This window comes from Pelobates fuscus, chromosome 4 (genome assembly GCF_036172605.1).
Source record: "Pelobates fuscus isolate aPelFus1 chromosome 4, aPelFus1.pri, whole genome shotgun sequence".
Lineage (NCBI taxonomy): Eukaryota > Metazoa > Chordata > Amphibia > Anura > Pelobatidae > Pelobates > Pelobates fuscus.
The window spans coordinates 58702359-58726326 of NC_086320.1; the positions used below are offsets into that span (position 1 = coordinate 58702359).

The 23968-nt window shown below is 40.9% G+C and overlaps 1 protein-coding gene across 1 annotated transcript in view; it reads right to left on the minus strand.

The window, feature by feature from the left end:
- LAPTM4B (lysosomal protein transmembrane 4 beta) overlaps positions 1-19544 on the minus strand; it is a 67849-nt gene extending 48305 nt beyond the window's left edge. The window contains exon 1 of the mRNA XM_063451218.1: positions 19141-19544. Within this exon, the coding sequence (XP_063307288.1) occupies positions 19141-19239 (99 nt within the window). The 5' untranslated portion in view covers positions 19240-19544. The remainder of the gene's footprint in view (positions 1-19140) is intronic.
- Positions 19545-23968: the final 4424 nt, after the last annotated feature.

A 23968-nucleotide genomic window follows, 5' to 3' on the forward strand; every position in this document is an offset into this window, starting at 1 on the left:
AATAGTGGTAATCTGAACAACGAGGCAATCTTGTATACAATACGTCCCATTCTTACCAGTGCCATTGTGTCCTGTGGGAGTGCTAAAGAATGCATATGAGTGTTTGTAATACTTTGTATTAGAGTGCTTGTGAGCGCTTCTACAAGTGTAAAAACAAAGAGACCGTTACCTGCGCTCTAGCCTAAATCCCCATGTGCGTTTAAACAAAATGGAGGCTCTTTAGTTGTATTCCAATGGCCATTTGAATATATAAGCTCACCAGCCACGTCAAGGCAAGCCTCAATAGGTGAGTCCTACACTAGCCATTAGATATGCTGATATCAGCCAAGAATCTCCAATGAGACAGGAAGGGGTATTTTATAAACCCTTTAACATTTAACCCTTTATAGGGCTTCTACACATACAATAAACTTTGCTGGTATCAGACAAAGTGAAACAGAAAGGGGTGTTTTATAAACCCATTAACATTTAACCCTTTATAGGGCTTCTACACATTCAATAAACTCTGCTGATATCAGACATGAAGGGGTGTTTTATAAACCCCTACATACTTTACCCTGATTAGGGCTATAACACATACAAATCACCTTGCTGGTATCAGCTAAAAGGCAAATTTCTCTGATGAGACAGGAAGGGGTGCTGCCCCTACATACTTATAAAGTCTTAATAAGACAACGTGGAGAGGCTGGCAGCAATGTAACATAGCTGAGTGATACAAAATTCATATACAAAACACAAAGATAAAGCACCGCGCTTACAGCAGCAGTAGCTTAGTATCCAACAGCTTAAAATACATAGTAAAAACAAAGAGCATAAAGTCTTTGTTTTTACTATGTATTTTAAGCTGTTGGATACTAAGCTACTGCTGCTGTAAGCGTGGTGCTTTATCTTTGTGCTTCTACAAGTGTGTCTGACTGTCTTTTAAAGTGCAAAAGTGTCTTAGGGTTTCTGTACATGTGTCTGAGAGAGCGTTATAACAATGTCAGAGAATGTAAGATAGAATGATTAAGATCATAAAAAGAGTGTCATAACGAATTAAGTTTGGATCCCAAGCAGAGTCGAGCGCACATGTGTGTATAGGCTTAAATTATTACTCCAATCAAAAATCTGTGTTTTAAAAAAACACTGATTTTGGTTGAAGTCCCTCTGATCCTGCCCTCTCCCTTCCTCTCCCGCCCCCCAACTTAAAAATAAAATATAAAACCTAAAAAATTACCTCTGCTACAGCTCCGAGGTCCAATTCTCCATTCATCCCTCATCAAAGGGGTGAAATTCTGTAAGTGCACTTTGTAGATTTTTTAAATGAAAACGGTACAGACTCCAAGCACCAAGACCACTTCAATTCATAGAAGTGGTCATGATGCTTCGAGTAACTATTTACACTCCCTAAAAGTCAAGTGCAGTGCAAGCATGGTTAATCATGAGCATGAGTTACACTTTCATTCAATCCTGGGCTGCCATCAGAGCCCTCTTACTTAACCACTTTGCAGCTACCCCTGTTACACACTCTTATTACATGCACAAAGATACAAAAGCACACATACCTATTCATATGCACATACGAATACGATCTGCCAGACAGACAGATCCATGTTCTCAGATAAACATTCAAAGCTAAACATACACAATCCCAAACAAACACAGAGACATATCTGGTGGTGGACTTTCCATCAATGAGGGAGAGGTGGAACACTGGATGGTTTTATTGGCTAGACTATATTTCTTTGCCAGATACTTCAGAGCTACAAGCAACCTTCTTGGACACTCTAGCAAGAAGTCACAGTCACTGAACAATGGAACAGGATTTACAAGTGTGCTTGGTGCATAGAATGTGGACCTACGAACGGACAGCCAATGGGGACTTCTCTGGGCCCATGTTCAGGTACTTCGGGCCAGCCCTCCTTGAGTGGTGAGGCGCTAGAGGCAAAACTATTTTTATTCACTTATTTTTCTCCTTTTTTTCCCTTTCCTATCTCATTTCTTTGCTTACTTTTCTTTACTCTCCTTCCTCCCTAACTCCACTATCCTTTTTCCCCATTGTTCTTTCCCTTTGTGTTTATAATTTTCCCCACCATCTTATCTTCTTATTGGGTACACAGCAAGTTTAACCATACAAGCCATCAGCTGTCAAGAATGGTAGACTTCACAAAACCCAGTTGCACATAATTCAGTATGGAGTGGGAAATCATCACACTTTTTGCTTACTACTGAAACAAAATCGATTCTGTTGTACATTTTGTTCACATATTTCACGATCTCGGTCGCAGTTTTCGTTTTTTATGATGTTGGATGACCAGTGTTAAAAAATATCTGTGATGCTACCTTCCTTTACTCAATAACATTTTAGTGAATATAAAGGTTGGCCCAGCAAGTCACAATAACCAAATCTAATGTCCACCTTCAGCTAAACTATTTACCCAATCAGTTTTAGCAGTTTGGTGGTATATTGCTTGAATTCTGAGAATGTTTACTGTGGAATATGTGATTGGCCATTACTTTATGTTTCACATACATGTGAGAGCTATAGTGCTGGGATATGACATTTCCAAGTAAAGACAGTCAATTGATTAGCACGTCACAATAGCAGCCAATTGAGGATATCACACTTAATCTCTAATAAGTTCTGCATCGTGTATGTATTTAGCATTAAGTATGGTGCATGACTATTGTGCACAGCGAAAATAAATTTTTACTATACTTCCACAAGCTTTGAGATATTTATTATTTAGGGGAAGTAGACAGACATTGATATATACACTAAAAATGTTTAAAGAAGCTTATAAATCAGATTAAAAGCACAAATCTCCCTTGACAATAGTTCATTGCATCGCCTGGCTTTTACAACAACTTTGAACGATCTATTGCTATAGTTTAGGATCTTAACGTATGCACGATTCATTAATAGCTATAGTAAAACATAAAATGTTCATAACAATTTGATTATTTAAAAACTGTCCTGCCCTTTTAATAATAGAATAAAAAGTCCAAAACACAAAAAACGGAAACGGTCCCCTTGACACAAAAATTCAAAGACGCGAATCACATGATTAGACGAGTTTGATGTTGTCTGGCTTGTCATCTGTCTAGTACAAATACAGTTATGGCAATCAATAGGCATCTTTTCATCTTACCCAGTAAAATTAATGCTTGTGTTCTAACCATAGAATCTGCCCAGAAACTTGACCTATGTGGCTCAGGTTTTGGAAGCAATGCCAGCAAAGCTTACGTTCTATTTCCTGTTCTGCCTAAATGCCCTACCCTTACTGTGTGTGTCACAAGTCTTTATCATAGGGGTTCTCACCAACAGATAGTATTTACACCTCTTTGAATATCACAAGACCTTGTTCCTTGAGACTCTGACAATGATTGACCCAGTCTCCCCACCCTTTTCAAAAGAGATATATTTCCAGACAGAATGCCTAGGCAATATGGATAAGTGTTATATGACAATCCATAGATGATAGATATCAATCATGGTGAATGTAATATTAGACGTATATATTACCACCAAAAGGTTCTCAACATTTGAAAATTCTGTACAGCTTCCTTTCTCAAAGGACTGTTCATGGTCTTCTCTAATGATGATACAGGGGGTCTTTTTGGCTTTTAATTGCCAGTAAATTATCTCCCTGATCCATAAGGAGTTATTGAGGATAATGTTATAGTCTTAGTCATTCTAATTTATATTCAGAGAAATGGACGCCTCACACAATGCGAGTCGATTATGAATTCTTATTTCAGGAATTTGCAGTAAGAGAGATTTATGGCTCTGCTACTTTGTTAATGAATGTTGTACATTAAATTGTGTTGGACAGCACTAATGGAACAGCACTGTCGGCCAATATCTACTTATCACTAATGAAAAGTGTCTCAAATTTATGCCGAAAATAAAGATATGGCTCAATAGGCTTTTGAAATATTTATTACCGGTATCCCTTTTTCTTTTTAAGGGAAATGTAAGTTATTGCGCTACGTCTGAAATGTGGAGTGTTTAAAAAGCAGGAAAAAAAAGGCAAAGCTATTATTTTGAAGGGTATAAAGTTAGGATTTCTAAAATAGATTTTTAGAATCATTTATAGGGTTTAATAAGAGCAGCATGAAGCCAAGAATAATAAGATGGTTCTTGACATCATGTGCCAAACAGTAATATCCCAAAAATGCCCAATATCTGAATTTTGACCAATGAGTTAAACTTGAAAAGGAACTTTAGTCCTCTGGTAAAAAACAAAACAAAACGATATTGATGAACCACAGCTTGATGGAAGTTATTGATATATTATTCCCCCTCCCCCCAGTATTATTTAAAACTTATGTAATGTGGCCAGTTGTTGTCCAGGAGAACTCCAACTAATCTCTGGTAGTAATCCAATACAGACACTTCCCAATGCCTTAAAAATCATGTTATAAATTTATAAAACATTCATCGTTATGTATATGGGTTGTTGCTCTTTATCCACATGTTCTTACTGCAACTCAATAAATGTACTGAAATACTAACAGGATTATTCACTGAAGTGAGGATTCAAAGGGAATTCAAAAGAACTTGAAATTTGAGGCAGAGTAGCCTCACTGTCTTAGAGTAAGTGTTTAGCAATATGTCTATTTATATTCATTAATTTAACCTCCAATATATTTTATTTAATTTACTTTTATTGTGTAATTTTATTGATAACATTTAATTTACTTTTATTGTGTAATTTTATTGATAACATATAGACATCATTTCACAGGAGCAAAATAAAAAATCTACAAACAAGCACATTTTATGCCAAGGCATGTACACTTCAGGTGTAGTCACTGCATGAAGTATAGAACGTCACAGATACAGCAATCTGTGTAGAAAAGTATCAAACATTATTTGAAGTACATCTCAGTACAGAGTGCTCAAACTGTGTAAAACACAGAAACAATAAAAACAGTCTGTTTTTCATGGAGTCTAAACTAATAACGAGAAACCAGATGGAGGAGAATGAATATACCAGCCTCTCTCTTTGCTGCCTTAGGTTACCTCTCCGATGTCCCTCATGTTCCCCAAGAGAGTCATGGGTACTGCAGATGGAGCATTGGCTGCCGAATGAGACAGCTCAGTCTCTGGAGGGTAAAACAGTCCACATGGGGTAAATATGTCCATACAGGAGAGGTTGCACACATACTAGTGCTCTAACCGTCTCATTGCCTCCCAAAGTTGGACATCCATTTTCGCATTAGCCAAGTGCAGGAGAGCCCTGGTTTTTGTTGCACTGCTCAAAAAAATGGGTTCAACTAAAACAAGGGCAAGGATGCCCTCACAGATTCTTTGCTCTTGCTTCATAACTACACAGAGCTATAATATTTATAGTACTTAGAATGACCCTTTATGGTCTAAACAGAGCTATAATATTTATAGTACTTAGAATGCCCCTTTATGGTCTTGGTATTAGTATGGTATTTATGGTATTGAAGCTTAGTATGTTACCACATATTTCAACTGAAATATTACTTTAAAAAAAGCTCTGTTCTTGGCTGCCTAATGTCAATTATGTGCAAAAGATGTAACAGACACAATGATATACACCATTGCAGGCCGTGTTAGCGAGAGGAAGAATATATCTCCCCATATCTTTTATTTAAATCCCCTCTGCTATCCCCACCTCCCTATACACCCAGCAGGCAGCATGGCTGCAAGGGGAAAAACTACACCTCCCCTCCCACTGTGCTCTATGAGAAACATTTGATTGGACCGCGCAAGGGAGGCAGGGACATCAGACAGGATGTGGAAACCAATGCGGAGGGCGGGGGGGACTTCGCCCATTGCTGGATTTCAGATACGTGTATCACTTAACTTACTTATTTTTAACTTTACATAATAATATAATTTTAAAAGCCCCATAACTACTACAGCTGTAAATTAACTACCATTGTATTGGAGAAAAATTGGACGGATAGGAAGACTGGGATTATGGAGCTGTGATATCAAGGTCCAGCTACAGTTACCAATAACTAGGAAGTATTCTAAATGGAGCAGGTGGTAAGGTTAGAGAAGGCAGTATTAATATGAAGAATCATGAAAACAATGTTTTATTTATTTGCAACAATTTTTAATTTAGCATGCAAGAGCCTGTATAATTAGTCTAAAAGTAAAAAAAAATAATTTGTAGTGGTTGCCTGGAGTGTCCCTTTAACTTAAAACAAAGGGACCTCGAATTTGGTATGTGATCACAATCCAGCATCTGTTTTAATTTGCTAATGTTTTCTGAATTTTAACCCCAAGTAAGTTTACGTGTGCTCTTGGTCACAATCCAGAAAATGTCTAAGCATTTTCTGCTGGCAATGCCCCCAAAGTTAGACATTATTATCAATTTAAAACAGAGTTTAACGTTTGTCATTGTCATTAATCACACTATCGCGAGATCAATATGCCAAGATCACAAGGTTAATGACAAACAAAAAGGCAATTTTACAATGACACAGTAATGATATGTACGATGACATGTTTAGCAAATTCGGCACTCTGAACAAATATGCGTATGGGTAATGAACAATTTAAATTCATCATCATGACATCACAGTCAGACGAGGTGGGGTTAGGGTGCTGAGGAACCCACTTGTCAAACCAGTTGAAAACTTCAATGGAGGAACAGCGCCTCATGTCACCATAACCACTATAGTAAATTGTGAATATGATTCTTTCTTGTGCATTAGCACATTTATACATACCTCCCAACATTTCAAATGGATAAAGAGAGACACTTTAATTTTAAGAGTGTGGGGGCGGGGGGTGTCCAAGGGTGGGACTGTTGTTAAAAATTTTTTTAGGAAATTTACTAATAACAATTTATGTAACTAGAATGTAAAAATGTAAATGTAATTTATAACTAGAACACAGGCGGATTACTCAACACTGTTACGGAGACATTACTCTGCATTCTATAGCTGTGGAGCTCTGTTATACACACAGCTATAGCAACAATACCAGCATTAGGATAGAAGAGACGGACAGAGGGATTGTGCAATAGGGACTGTCCCTCCTATTTAGGGCCACTTGAGAGGTATGTATTTGTAATTGTACTACCTAACCATGGTGTGCTTTATAGTTTTTTGCTGCAAAATCACGCTTTTCATCAAGCCTTCAGTTTAATATAAAAAAAAGAAAAAGTAAAAGATTTGTGATGTGACGGTTTGATTCTTCAAGGAGTGATATGTATGCTTTATACGCTGTTTGCAGGATTTCACGAACATCAAAGGTCATTACGATCGATGAGCAAGCAGTAGACACTTTCATTATACTAGCATCTTATTTATGGTCATGAAAACTGTCCAATTCTGAGATCTCTCTTTTATCTTAATCCACAAAGGGCACGAGTCAGTACTGTAAGGTTATTTCGAGCTAATGTAAATAGTAAAACATTCAGCTTATTGAGAATGCCTTCCTCTACACATCTAGACACATTACTAGTTTACAACTTGTGCATTAGAATATCTAGATTTAGACAGAGAACATCAGCAAGTTCCCCTTTGCTGAGCCTTTCACAATACAATACAACTAACATCTAATAAATTTAAGTTGCAAATTGCATACTTCAAATTTTTCACTTGTGATTGCTAGGTATGGAGTTTTAGGTCTCGTTAAAACGATATGAACGTAATATAAGGTCCCAACATTACTCAGAATCCCAGATTGTGAGCTCCATCTAGTGAAAGTTGCTCGAGCTTCTGTATACCAACAATCATTATGCAGCATCACATTTTGTATTAACAAATAATATTAAAAAAAAACACAAACAAACAAGAAAGTCTGTGTAAAGTGTTAAAGGACACATACAGGGTTACTTAGAGAACTGTTGGGAATTCAAAGTGATTCTAAAATTTAAGGCAAAATTGGAAAACTCCTCCAAGTCAGCAATAACATAGATAGAAGAAGTAGTAAGGTCTACAAACCAAACAATAAAAAAAATTTCAAAGAAAAGCTAAACAACAATTAGACAAAGCTGCAAAGTTTTTTGTAAGCAAAAAGAAAGAGGGTGACTAAAATAGAAAAGTCTAAACACATAAAACAAGGTAGCGCTAAAAATGTGTCTTTATTGATATACAAAATAAAAACAAGATAATTCAAAACACATAGCATTAGATACTCTGCACGTATTTAATATCCAAAAATAACAATAGTGATATAATATTTATTAAATGTGTCTTAATAAGAACAGTATTAGCAAAAAAAAAAAAAAAAATGAAAAAAATGTCCAGAGTTTAGGGCTCAACACCAGATCTGAGAAACAGCGAGATTAGCCAGAGTCTATGGATCAGATAAGAACCGAGTATATCATCTCACAATAATCCCCAGGTAAATCAGGTCTTCATGAAATGCATGTAGGTAAAGGGGAAGGTGTGGGGGGAGAGGAGACCGTCACTTCAATATCCCGAAGTCACAAAATGTAAAATTATAGTAGATGTGGGGTGAGCACTGCAGTACTCTGAATGTCACATGGAAGTTTGATATTTAGTTTAGATAAAGAGTTGAGTAAAATCCTCTAAATCTGTGGGTCCTTAAACCCCGAGCCAGTACCTAAAATTATTATTGGCTTCACTTCCAATATCTGAAGATCAGAATATGGGGCACAAAGATGGAAATTCTTCTCTAAGTAAGTATCGCCCCTTCTCCTATCAGGCACCACCTCCAAAGGGATATTCCATTTAAATGCAGGGGCAGTGATAGTGTTTTGTTTGTTATTATTATAGATCTCATATTGGTCTACGGAACCTGGTTTATATTTCCAGGTTGTGGTAATTTTTCATATACGTATACTGGATGCCTTTTACCACTTTTTTTGTATCACTGTAAGAATGACAATAGATATTTTACACAGGCATCTGGAAAAAAAAAGTTTGTTTTTTCTTTCATTTTCATATTAAAAAAAAAACAAAATAATAATAACAACAACAATGAAAAAATTAATTTGATTATCATTGTCAGTTAAAATAAACTGCCTATAAAAATGAGAAGAAGAGAAGGGGTCGGTGGTGGAGAAATCCACTGCCAATACCTTGGTAGGGTTACAGGAGGTAAAAGGGGCTTAACCCCAAATGCAATTGGTACAGAAAAAGAAAAGTGGAAATGTGTGACCAACCTGCATAAAGCAGGTGGGAACACAGATCTACTAGGAAATACCTCTTAATGTAGAACGTCACATAGATATGAGAAACCTTTATTAGAAAAAATTATATTAATAACACACCCAAATAATGTGTAAAAAAGAAAACCAACACCTAGTAAAAAATTTTTGGCTGGATCTAATTAGTAATCTTAAATAAAGTAGTGTAAAGGGAGCCCGTGATATTATGAAGTAAAATATTATTTACAACTGGAGGTAAATCACTGGGTATAGCCCCTAGAAACACAGTATAAATAGCAAGACTACTAAAGAATCAATCAATTGGACGGGATAATGTCTTGCAGTGGTTGTGGTACCATAGAAAAGAGACAGTAGTTAGCAAAAAGGGAGTTGAGGTAGAGGTACAGTGTCCTAAGGGAGCCTTAGCAGGCAAAAGGAACTAATAACCTATAGTATAACAGACGCTCTGGTATAGAGTAGGAGTAAGGAGTAAAGGTAAAAACCATTAGAGAGTGACCAGCTAGAGCCCTGAAATACGTAAAGTAGGGTAAATAGCCAGAACCTAATAAACCCTAAGTTAACTGTCTCAAGAAACCACTACTAGCTGCTGCTTCAAGGCAGCCTAACAAAAATCCCTCCAAATTGAATAGTAAGACGCCAGGATAGCGTCAAACACAGCCCAAGTTAAGTAAAAATAAAAAATCGAAGGTAGATTAAATTAGTAAGTCATAGCGTCGGCTATTCCGCTCGACACGCGTTTCGGCGTGTTCCAAACGCCTTTGTCAAGAGCAACCGGCATACTCACAGGGTGCCGCTTATAACTGAGTGAGAGCCCGCCCTTATGCGTGAAACCGCCAATGGGATTGCTAGGTTGGCGGAGATTGACGCGTGCGTCTTCGGGGTGGTTAGCCAATCGTAGGCGGTGGGCGGGATCGTATTACGTCCGTACTTGTTACTAGTGAAAGGCAAGTACGGATTTCGACACGGGTCAAAAAAGGTGACTGCACATATGCTGGTAGTGTAGAGCCCGAAAGTAACATAGTAGTTGGAAGAAAACACAATGTTAGTTCAAAATGATACTTAAGTAGTCGTGGAAACCTTTCTACAATGTAAGTTGAGCTTTCAGCTAGACTCAGTGACCAGGCATGAATCATCCAGGAGGAGAGCCTGGAGGGTTAACAATGATGAAAGTGTGGTAGACAGTCACAATTTTTAGACATCACAGAATAGTATTACAGACCCTAATTGAGAATGCCAGCATAAAGAAATAAAATAAAATAAAGGTATATTTAAATGTAATGTGTACAAACAGCGATCATTACAGTTAAAGTGTGGCTATTTAAAGAGACAGGAGAGATAATGAAGGTGGTAAATATGTAGATGAAAAACGGTACCGTGAAGGAAAAACCTTCGTTTAGACCCCTTGGGTTCAGAGTATTTAATTTGTAAATCCATCTGCATTCTCTTTGACGTAGGATTTTGTTGAAATCGCCACGTCTTTGTTCTCGTTTAATAAACTCCAGGCCACAAAAGCGAATATCCTTTGAGGACCCTCCATGTTGTTCCTTAAGGTGTCTTGAAATGGGAGTGTCTAGACGATTTTTGGGGGATCTGACATGCTCCTTTATGCGCTCCTTAAAGGGCCGGAATGTTTTACCAACGTACATTAATTTGCAGCTGCAGGTGAGTAGGTATACTACCCCTGTGGAATTGCAATTAAAAAACTGAGTAATTTTGAAGGTTTGTTTACCTTCACTATCGCTTACTGTTTTGGAATCTCTGAGAATATACTTGCAGGCAACACATTTACCACAGGTGAAGGAGCCAGTTGGTATATTGCGTCCAAGCCAGGTAGTGATGGAGGGTTTTTTAATAGTGAAGTGACTAGGTACCAAAATGTCACGAAGATTCTTACCCCGCCGGGCTGTGATCGTAACATGTGGGCCTAGGACTTTGTTGAGGTGAGTATCCTTCAGGAGTATCGGCCAAAATTTCTGGAGGGACTGTTTTACTGTGTCCCAGCCGGTATCAAATGTGCCAATCATCCTAATGGTCTTATTGGCATTATGATGTAGTGCTGGGGGGTCTGCCAGAAGGTCAGACCTTTCTGATGTCAATGCTCTAGAGTAGGATCTCTTAAGACACCTATTCGGGTAGCCTTTCTCTTTGAATTGTTGTCTCAAAATTTTGGCTTTAGCTTTGAAATCCTCCACATCAGTACAGTTTCGTCGCAATCTGAGATATTGGCCAGTAGGGATACCCTGTTTTAAAGGCCTTGGATGGAAACTGTCCCATTTGAGGAGAGAATTTGTTGCAGAAGGTTTCCTAAATAACGACGTTTTGAGACAGCCATCTTGGGAGATGGAGATTGTAAGATCCAAGAAATTCAAGGAGGAGCCACCAAACTCTGCTGTGAACCTAAGGCTATCCTCATTGGTATTGAGGAGTGTCACAAACCTATCAAAATCCTCCTTACTCCCCTGCCACACGAGTATAATATCATCTATATATCTGTACCAAAAACGAATGTTGGACAGAAAAGATGATAAATGAATAGATGACCTGATGTTCTCTTCCCACCACCCTAGGTGAAGATTAGCGTACGAAGGTGCACAAGCAGTGCCCATTGCCGTACCTTGTATCTGATGGTAGTATTTGTTGTGGAAGAGAAAATAGTTGTGGGAGAGGATGAATTGTAACAGTTTCAGAGTAAAGGATGTATGTGCCTGTAGTCCCAAACCTCTTTTAACCAAAAAATATTTAGCGTGTTCAATACCCCTATGATGTGGAATGGAGGAGTACAGGGCCTCCACATCAAGGCTACACAGGTTAGCCATGGGGTCAACTTTTAGGCTTGATAAAAGAGAAAGTGCCTGTTTAGTGTCTTTGATGTATGAAGGGAGAAGCTCGACAAATGGTCTCAGGATTTTGTCGATATACAAACTACCGTTTTGGGTTAGATTGTCAACCCCCGACACTATAGGGCGACCGGGTGGGTCTACAAGGCGTTTGTGGATCTTTGGCAGGCAGTAGAAAGTTGCTGTCCTCGGGTGACGATTCAGAATAAAGAAATATTCCTCGTCAGAGAGCAACCCTCCACTGCGGCCATCGTCCAAAATGTCCTTGTAGCTCAAGAAAAAAGTGTCAGTTGGGTCAGAGGATAAGACTGTATAGGTATCTGTATCTTCAAGTATATTGAGAACCATACGTTCATATTTTCCTGTGTCCATAACTACAACATTGCCTCCTTTATCTGCCTGTTTGATAATTATTTCTTCATTATCCCTTAGTGATTTTAGGGCAGTTTGTTCCCTTCTAGATAGATTATCACTGGGAAAAGAGCAGAAAAGTTTAGAGTCAATGCTGTCGATATCACTTTTAACAGCTTCCAGAAAAAGATCAATGTTTCTGAATGCTGCAAAGTTCGGAGTGAAACGGCTCTTGGGTTTTAAATTTGTTTGGACAGATAGTGATTGGATTTCACTCTCATCCAAGAGGGAGACCAGTGTGTTAAGACAGTCTATATCCATATTGGAGAGTCCTAAAGCCCGTGCTCTTTTTTCTTTATTTAACTCGTGGAACTTATGTAGTGCCAATTTGCGTAAGTGTTGGTGTTGGTTTTCTTTTTTACACATTATTTGGGTGTGTTATTAATATAATTTTTTCTAATAAAGGTTTCTCATATCTATGTGACGTTCTACATTAAGAGGTATTTCCTAGTAGATCTGTGTTCCCACCTGCTTTATCAGGTTGGTCACACATTTCCACTTTTCTTTTTCTGAGCCTATAAAAATGTTTTTATATATATATTTATTAAAATGATTAAAAGGTCAGCTTTAAAGTGCTTTCAATCATCAGTCATTTAACAAAATCCTATCTATGTCTCCGCCATTAACCTTAATTGTCAGTAATATCTCTATGGATGATGGTTGCTGTAATATGATTGACAGACCCAAGTAACCAGGCTGTCTGGACTTCTAATAGACATGGCTGGAAGTTATCCTTAGTGATTTTATAAAAGGCTTCCCAATCCCTATCAAGTTACAAAGTAAACAACTTTTATATCAGCTGTTTAGATAGAAATGTATGCATGAGTGGTAAAACCTTGTCAATGTGATTGCAAGCACAGCACAATGGCACTTGTATAATATTGCATGTGCTCGGATTACTGAGCAATGCATCGCTGATGAAGAAGCCTTTGAAAGATTCAGACCTCCTGCAGCTACAGTAAAAATCTTGCCATGCCAAGTCTTCATTTTATAAGTGCTGTGTAACCACAATGGCCCAGTGGCTGCTCGATGAAATGTAAAATGCCATTAAAAGAAAAAGGTCAAATATGAGACAATATCGTCACACAGACACTCAGGATTTCTAGGTTGCAACATGTAAAGGGTAGAAAGAAAAATATATGCAAAGGTGTTTCAGAATCCAGAAGCTAAAATTAGTCAGTTGTATGGATACATAATTAAAGGGTTACTCCAAGCACCATAACCACTTCAGTGATTTTAAGTGGTGGTCATGGTGTCTGGAGTCTTAACCCATCTGCAGCCAGAAGTGTAACGCCACCTCTGGTTAGCATTATTGGGGTTCCATCATCCAGCCCAGAACAAGAGATCCATCCTGGCTAATTTCAGAATGTCATTCATTGGCTGAGAGAGGTTAGCTGAGGTCAGCTCTCAGCCAGTGGATGGAGACATCTGTAACTTCCTGCTTCTGCCATCTGGTCACCATACCACTAGGGTGCCTCCGAGCCATTGCTAAACTGGGAACTAAGTCAAGGTGCTCCTGTCATCATAACCACTACACTACTTATTCCCTACTAAGTTCTGGGAACTGCGGGGGAGAATTATCAAAGTGTTTGGTTCTAAAAAAAAAAATGGTCCAAAGAACTAAAAGTGAAACAATCACCATAGAACTTTTGGAACCAGTCGGTACATTCTGTTAGTGACCCAACTCCTTTTACATTTTTGCACCATGTGTTAGAACAAAACACTTTGATAAATTTCACCAACTGAATATCATACTGGTCATCCACACCATGCAGTAATGTGTTGGAATTTACTCAGCATCAATACTGAACCAACCTGAATGTTCTTTATTATTACCCCTGCATCCTTAACTTGTGCTTTTTCTCGTCTGTTAAAATTAAATGTTATATTTAGTCCATATCTACTAAATCTGGGTTTACTTTATTTATGCATTTTATAGGGCAGAGATATATTTTTTATTTGTTTACAAAAAATACAAAAACATTTAAGTAAAAATAAAAATTAGGTCTCCTCAGCGGGGGAGATCTAATGCTCATACGCAGCAATAGCTGCACTCACATTAGGTTTTTCCTCATAGGAAAGCATTATACAATTCGGGTGATCTTGGACACTGGATGCATAGCTTCATGCATAGCGTGAGGACGTCCAGCGTCAGTTAGGCGACCAAAATGACCCGGAAGTCCCTCTAGAGGCAGCCTGGTAGACAGCCACTAGAGGTGGAGTTAACCTATAACAGTAATTATTTCAGTTAATTAATATCTGCAATAATTACCTTTGCTGGATTAAGAGACCTGGGACAGCTTATTGAAGTGGTCTGGGTGCATAGTGTCCCTTTAATAGATGATGCTACAGTGTATAAAGCTTGTAAACCAAGACTTCATGACACAGCTGTGGTAAGGCCGATGAGGATTAGTATGCAGCCACACTAACTACGCTTAACTAAATTACCGGAGTGTCATGGTCTAATATATATCCTTAATCAAAGGCTCTGCGAGGTGTGAAATTCTACACTTGAGATGCCTGGATGTCTAGTTCCAACGTAAACTAACAGACTTCAATCATATGGCCTGTACCTCTTAATTGAGGAGTTAATTTTGATCATTAGTCTTCAATAAAACCTTTGAGTTCCAGTATCATATCCAAAAAAGACATTCATACTTACCCACAGAATAATAACAAAGCCTCATTTTTATTATATTTAGAATGGGACAAACACAGTCTTCTAATGAAGCCTAAACATGAGTTGCGTAGGGTTGTATAGCGGGTTGTGAAGTCCGCTATATTGGGTCACAAGTAAGAAGTGTGACATATATATGGAATTAAAAAAATTGTAACACATTCGTAGATGCAATCATTATTTATGTGGCAAGTACAAAAGAGGAAATAGAAGAAAAAGTTTCTATTGGGATTGATGTTGGTCTGGAACACAAGGGGGTGGTCACCTATTGTCTCAATAGGAACGCCTTATCTCAACCTTTTGGGCCAGGCTTGGTAATCCACAGGGTATATATCCAATGAGATGTGCATTGGACTTGCTTGGGGACAAAATCGAAATTTGAGTGAGTCACCATCTTCCTTGCCAGAGACCCCCTGGGCAGAAGTTTTACTTTGAAAACCTGAGTAAGTGATTAGGACTTCTCTTATTTTATCCCTTTTGTTTTTATCTGTTCGTGTAACTAATTTGATTGTCATCTATATTTTTGTATGCACTGTGACTATTTTCTGCTCATAATAAAATATTTATTTGATTAAGTTCTGCCTTTGTCTGGAAAAGAATCACGTTACCTGAAGAGACTAATTAGTGTTTTGCAATTATATAGATATTGTGCTAAGTTGTATTTGGTGTTTTTTTTTTTTTTTTATTAAGTTACCTGGGGGACCATTTATATGAGGGACATTTATAAATTGTCTTTGTGGTGGCAGCTTTAAAATAATAATAGTTAAATTATGTTTAAAGGGACACTATTAGTCAACAGAACAACTACAGCTTAATGTATTTGTTCTGGTGAGTATAATAGCTCCCATCAGGCATTTTCATGTAAACACTGCCTTTCCAAAGAAAGGACAGTGTTTACATTGGCACTAGGGACACCTCCAAGTGGCCACTCCTTAGATGGCCACTGGAGGGGCTTCATGGCTCAGGGCTGCACAGTAAGTAGCCCTGCTGTTCAGCGTCCCCACGCTCTGCATGGAGACGCTGAATTTCCCTCATAGAGATGCATTGATTCAATGCATCTCTATGAGGGGGTTCTGATTGGCCAAAACAGTACTTGGCTCCGCCCGTGATGATTTTAGCCAATCGATTGGCTAAACATCTGCCATTTTGATATAGTCACAAAGGGCGCGGCGCTGGAGATAAGGTAAGTTTTAAACTTTTATAGGGCGGCTAAGGGGGGGCAAGCCACCGATATGGTGGGTTTAGCACTATAGAGTCAGGAATACATGTTTGTGTTCCTGACTCTATGGTGATCCTTTAAGTGTGGGTGTTGTTAAGGGGGATTTTTATCATTATTTCCAGTCTAGTGCAGACAAATAGTGATCTTTAACCCGTACACCACCACAACTATGTCACGCACACTCTTGAAGTAGGGTAACAGTCGTCATCAAACTATTTTAGAGCATGTTCTATAGCTTTGTGGAGCGAACGGAAACAAAATAAAACCTCCCTGTCTGTCTGATTGACAGCTGGGAAGGTTTCAGCAAAGTGTTATAAAAGTGCTTATTTCTATGGAAAACTGCACTTTTATAAACGGACACATATATGACAGACTCAAAACACATAGAGCACTTTAGACAGCTAAAGTGCATTATATGTCCGGAGAGTTCCTTTCAGCTCAGCCCTTTGTTACGTTTTAGTCCCTACATTTCCTTGTGTAGTTTATGAGTGAAGGAAAATAATAAAAAGAGATTCGGATAAAGGGAGCTATATAGAAGCAAAATAGATAAAGTAAATTTTTGGAGACAGAACCGCTTTACTTCTGGACCATTGATATACGTTGGATTGGGAACCACTGTCACACTGAACACTACTGATGTAACCATTTTTTATTTCCTAGAAAAGCCAACTGCTTTGAAACTCTCTATAATTCTGTCAAGTGCTGATACAGAATAGGCCATATATAGAAATATATTTAAAGGACTCTAGTAAGCACAGCAACTGCTTCATCTCATTTAAGTGGTTATAGTGTCTGGAGTCTTCTGGCACCATCCTTCTATTTAGCGTTAAACTGTTTTTAATGTTTTAATGCTAATTTAGAGTTCCCAGTAGCCCATCACGTCTGTGCTGATTGGGTGATGAGGAAGCATTCACCAGAGCTGTAGTTGGTGGCTGTGATTGGCTGAGAATGTCAGCTGACCTGTTTCAGCCTATCACAGAGCCCATTGCTGGTATGAATTGGTATAGCTAGAAGGAAGTGTGTAATCTCTGCCTTAGTCATACTTCGAGTAGGGGCCTGGCATTGGATGGCCAGGTACACGCATTTATGTTAAACTGCTCTAAAAGGATTTTACACTAAATGTAGGGTCAGTGCCAGTGATTCCAGACACTAAACCCTATTCAAAAAGATTTAACGGTTATTGTCTACAGTGTCCCTTTAAGTATAATAAAATCGAGATAAAAGATGACTGTTCAAACTTGCGGGTAATATTTGTATTTGTTGCAATTTCTCAGACTTGCAGCAAACATATACATTTATATATAAAAAAAACGTATAAGGTTATTAATTAGAAGTCAATGAACTCTAAATGTGCTTATATGGGCCTGGGTTAGTCTCAGGATGGAGTTTCATAGTCATATGCAATATCAATACACTTTCTAATGTTTATTTAATTAAGGCTATTTTTAAAAGCTTATACCTCCCTAAAATAAGTATTCAAGCTGTGTGAATCCGTTTTGTGACGTAGTATGTAAAAGGCATTAGGCTATATAAGGACTAAAGCAGATTTAGCTAATTTCTCCTTTTAATTCTCTCTGACAGCAGCGAGACTTAGCAGACAAAAATCAGACAGTTTCACTGGAACCCAATTCTAGGTATGAGCATAATTCACAATTAGTTTACTGCGTCTAAACGCATTCCCCACTGGGATAGTTTTAGTTGGCTTCAGTGCAGAAAGTTTAGCACTTTAATAGATTGGTTACCTGTGAAACGGAGTGTCATAAAGCTGATGCATGTTCCTAGTTAATATAAATTATAGCCATTAAAGCATTAAACTAATCTGGATCACAGCAAGATACATAGTTTTTTTCCCCTCTCATGCAAAGATAAGCAGATTTAAAGAGAGAGCCTAATATACCTATCCATTGCACAATGAACAAAACTGAAAAACAAAGGTCCATGATACTTTGTATATATATTTAATGCAAATTATGTTATTGTATTCTACAGGACACTGTACCCCAGGGTGGCTAAATAGTTAGACCCCCATGCTACCATCATTATGTTTTGCCAGACCATATTTAATATCTTAGCAATATCTCAGCAAAATAATCACAATGGTAGATTTTAGAACAAATCTGTCTTGTCCAATCTACCAGCACCTCTTATGGACCAATGATGGACTCTGTCTCCATAACAAGCTGTTCTTTAAGGATCTTTAAGGATCATATTCCAAAACAGTACATTAAACGCAGGGCAGCAGCGAACTTCCAAAGCTAAATAAGCAGAACATTCATTGCTGACATCAGGTCTATAGGGACCAGGCTGTAATGACTCCAAAAAGGCACCATCTGGTCCGTAAAAAGGTTACATTTACAGCATATAAACTTTAAAGTATACACACACAAATAGCCAATGGTTAGACTTAAAAAAATACAATTAAAAAAAAAAAAAGCAACCACTATCAAATACGTTCTAAGAAGAAGAAAAAAAAATTGAATTTAAAAAAAATCTAACCATTCGAAAAATACGTTAGAAGAAGAAATACAATTTTGAATTTTAAGACAATATTTAATTTTCAGTAGTATATTTGCCTAGGGCAACACTATCAGTTATTTTGTTTAAGTTAATATTATTATTACATCTTCTGAAGTGCTATACTATGGGTGTATATATATATATATATATATATATATATATATATATATATATATATATATATATATATATATATATATAAATTAAGAGCAAACAGTGCAACATAACTAAAAATGCACCTGTAACCTAGATACCAGAATCCCATACAGAATACACAGAACCCGTTTCAATAACATGAAAAATGTATATTTTTTTCAAACTACGCATCCAATAAGAGTTATACAATAAGGGACGATGAAAGATCCTTACCAAGCACCAAACGCCAAGGATAATTGTCCCAGTGCGGACATGACAGCACAGACAACAGCTGTTTGAGTAAAATCGAGCCCATGGTGAATGCATCTTCATGTCTTTGAATTTCTGCTAAATTAACTCTGTGATAAGAATTTTAATCTTGATCGGAGCCGTAATTGAAATGCCTTTGGATTGTATCTTCCGTGGAGCAGCGGTGCAGGTTCTAATAATGCATAAGAAAAAAAATAAAATCCCAGTAGGATATTTTGTAACGTTATAAGAGAATAGTCAAGTATACAATAGAGAGACAGTATCAGCAGTCATAACTGCTGCATTTCTCTACACAACACTAAGGCTACCACTGAGTACATTACATGAGATTATCAGGAGATAAGAAGTGAGCACAATAAGCTGTATACTAATACCCTCTAGTGGTCAGGAGGCTGCATTGTGCTACATGACCCTTTAGAAACAACACATTTTTTTATTTTTTGTTTGGGGTGGTTAAGGGGGGGAGGGGGGAGAGGGGTAATCTTGGATTTACAAAAGATGTGTATATGCAGATTTACATTGCATCCAATACATTCATACTTAACAGACAGACGGAACTATAGCTTAAAATATTCTAAAATGTAATTAAATAGCACTATATTATTATTATTATTATCGCCATTTATATAGCGCCAACAGCTTCCGTAGCGCTTTACAATATTATGAGAGGGAGGATTTAACTATAAATAGGACAATTACAAAAAAAAAACCTTACAGAAACGGTAGGTTGAAGAGGGCCCTGCTCAAACAAGCTTACAGTCTATAGGAGGTGGGGTATAAGACACATTAGGACAGGAAATAGCAATCAAATAAGGTGGGAGTGAAACAGAGCTGGAGGAGAGAGTAGAATGCTGCCCTTTAGGAGAGAGCACGAGACAGGTATGTGAGGTAGAGGTTAGTCTGGGAGGCCATAAGCTTTTCCTAAAGAGATGGGTTTTAAGGCACTTCTTAAACGATTGAAGACTAGGGAGAGTCTGATGGCGGTAAGCAGGCTATTCCATAGGAAGGGAGCCACTCGCGAGAAGTCCTGCAAGCGTGAGTTGGCCGTATGGGTGCGAGCAGCGGACAGAAGACAGTCACGGCAGAGCGGAGAGACCGAGAAGGGGCATACCTATGGATCTGTGAGAAGATATAAGAGGGGCTTAGATTATTCAGTGCTTTATAGGTATGGGTTAGCACTTTGAATTAACTCCTATACTATACAGGAAGCCAATGTAAGGACTGACAGAGGGGTGAGGTGTGAGAGAACCAATTAGAGAGGAAAATCAGTCTGGTGGCAGCATTCATTACAGACTGTAGCGGGGCAGTACGGCTTTTGGGAAGACCAGTCAGGAGAGGATTACAATAATTCATGCAGGAAATTACTAAAGCATGGACAAGCTCCTTGTTAGCTTCTTGTGTAAGAAAGGGGCGGATGCGGTCTATGTTTTTAAGATGAAATCCAGAGGATTTGGCAACATACTGGAAGTGAGACTCAAAGGTGAGGCCAGTGTCAAGTATGACGGCAAGACAGCGTGCTTGCAAGGATGGACTTATGTGGATACCACTAACTTGAAGGTAGAGCGAAAGAGGTGGATCAGTATTAAGAGGGGGACAGACAAGGAGCTCAGTTTTAGAGAGATTGAGTATCAGAAAGCGGGAGGACATCCAGTCAGAGATGGAAGAAAGGCAAGCAGTGACAAGTTGCAGGATGGCAGGGGAGAGGTCTGGGGGGGAGAGGTCTGGGGAGGAGAGATATCTGGGTGTCATCAGCGTACCAGGTGGCAGTGGAATCCAAAAGAGGTAATACGTTTGCCAAGAGAGGCAGCATAAAGAGAAAATAGAAGGGGATCAAGGACAGAGCCTTGGGGGACTTCAACCAAGACAGGACAAGGGGACGAGGTATAATTAGAAAAGGAGACACTGAATGAGTGTTGGGAGAGATAAGAGGAAAACCACGAGAGGACAGAGTCACAGAAACCAAGTGATTGAAGAGTTTGAAAAAGGAGAGCATTATCAATGGTGTCAAAGGCAGCAGAGAGGTCAAGAAGAATTAGTATGGAGTAGTGGCCTTTGGATTTAGCTGCGATTAGGTCATTAGTAACTTTGATAAGAGCAGTCTCAGTAGAGTGGAGAGCAGGGCCGGACATGCCCACCGGAATACCGGGAAATTTCCTGGTGGGCCGCAGCACTTGGGGCCGGGGAGAGACTGGAGAGCCACATGCAAGCAGGGAGTGTTCTGGCACTTAGGCTCTGCCCCCAGGCGCAAGCTCCGCCCCCCCAGTAGCAAGCTGGTGACCTCAGGGCAGGAAGAGGCCAGGAAATGGAGTCCTCACCTCCCCGGGCTTCCACAGTGCCAGGTCGGGTTCAAATACACTGCACCTAGTCAGGGCCGGTGCGTCCATAGGGCGGCACAGGCGGCTGCCTTAGGGCGCCAGAGGAGGGGGGCGCAAAAATCCGAATCCCCTGCCTCTGGCTGGAGACTTGGATTTTTAATCTCACCTCTCTCCCTGCAGCCAGCACACAGCAGGAGCCTGGCAGTGAAGTCAGCCGTCCTCCTCTGATGATGTCAGAAGGGGCGGGACTTCTACTGCTCCCAGACTCCCCAGCGGTCCTGACTGCAGCTCCAGCCTCCAGTGTAGCCCGTCCCAGCCGACCAGCAGGGGTAAGGTTCTCCCTCCTGGCCCAAGTAAGCCCCTGGGAGGGGGAGGGGGAGGGGGAGGGGGAGGGGGAGGGGGAGGGGGAGAACTTTTAGTATGTTTACTTTTATTTTATTTTTTTAATCAAAAGTTTTTTTGGGTTTTTTTTGCAGCCCCTCTCTACTGCCCCTGCCCCCACCATACTACCCCTGCCCCCACTATACACTATACTGCCCCCACCATACTGCCCCTGCCCCCACCATACTGCCCCTGCCCCCACCATACTGCCCCTGCCCCACTATACTACCCCTACCATACTACCCCTGCCCCCACTATACTGCCCCTGCCCCCACTATACTACCCCTACCATACTACCCCTGCCCCCACTATACTGCCCCTGCCCCCACTATACTACCCCTACCATACTACCCCTGCCCCCACTATACTGCCCCTGCCCCCACTATACTGCCCCTGCCCCACTATACTACCCCTGCCCCACTATACTACCCCTGCCCCCACCATACTGCCCCTGCCCCACTATACTACCCCTACCATACTACCCCTGCCCCCACTATACTGCCCCTGCCCCCACTATACTACCCCTACCATACTACCCCTGCCCCCACTATACTGCCCCTGCCCCCACTATACTACCCCTACCATACTACCCCTGCCCCCACTATACTGCCCCTGCCCCACTATACTACCCCTGCCCCCACTATACTACCCCTGCCCCCACTATACTACCCCTGCCCCACCATGCTACCCCTGCCTCCACTATACACTATACTGCCCCTGCCCCCACCATACTGCCCCTGCCCCCACTATACTACCCCTGCCCCCACCATACTGCCCCTGCCCCACTATACTGCCCCTGCCCCACTATACTACTTCTGCCCCACTATACTACCCCTGCCCCACCATACTACCCCTGCCCCACCATACTACCCCTGCCCCACCATACTACCCCTGCCCCACCATACTACCCCTGCCCCACCATACTGCCCCTGCCCCACCATACTGCCCCTGCCCCCACCATACTGCCCCTGCCCCCACCATACTGCCCCTGCCCCCACCATACTGCCCCTGCCCCCACCATACTGCCCCTGCCCCCACCATACTGCCCCTGCCCCCACCATACTACCCCTGCCCCCACCATACTGCCCCTGCCCCCACCATACTGCCCCTGCCCCCACCATACTACCCCTGCCCCCACCATACTACCCCTGCCCCCACCATACTACCCCTGCCCCCACTATACACTATACTGCCTCTGCCCCCACCATACTGCCCCTGCCCCACTATACTACCCCTGCCCCCACCATACTACCCCTGCCCCCACTATACACTAAACTGCCCCTGCCCCCACCATACTGCCCCTGCCCCGCCATACTCCCCCTGCCCCGCCATACTCCCCCTGCCCCGCCATACTCCCCCTGCCCCCACTATAGTGCCCCTGCCCCCACTATAGTGCCCCTGCCCCCTCTACAGCACTTCTATTTCCCTCTATAGCCCCTGCCCCACCATACTGCCCCTGCCCCGCCATACTCCCCCTGCCCCGCCATACTCCCCCTGCCCCCTCTACAGCACTTCTATTTCCCTCTATAGCCCCTGCCCCACCATACTGCCCCCTTTACAGCCCTTCTATAGCCCCTGCCCCACCATACTGCCCCTGCCCCACCATACTGCCCCTGCCCCCACTACAGCCCCTGCCCCCTCTACAGCCCCTCTATGCATCTGCCCCCACTATACTGCCCCCTCTATAGCCCCTGCCCCACCATACTACCCCTGCCCCCTCTACAGCCCCTCTATGCCCCTGCCCCCTCTATAGCCCCTGCCCCACCATACTGCCCCTGCCCCTTAACAGCCCCTCTACAGCCTCTGTCCCCACCATACTGCCCCAGCCCCCCCTCTACTGCCCCATGTGCCCCTCTCCAGCACTTCTACTTCCCTCTATAGCCCCTGCCCCCACCATTCTGCCCATGCCCCCTCTACGTCCCTCTATAGCGCCTGCCCCACCATACTGCCCCATGTGCCCCTCTATAGCCCCTGCCCCCACCATACTGACCCTGTCCTCCTCTACTGCCCCATGTGCCACTCTACAGCACCTCTATTTCCCTCCATAACCCCTGCCCCACCATACTGCCCCTCTACAGTCCCTCTATTTCCATCTA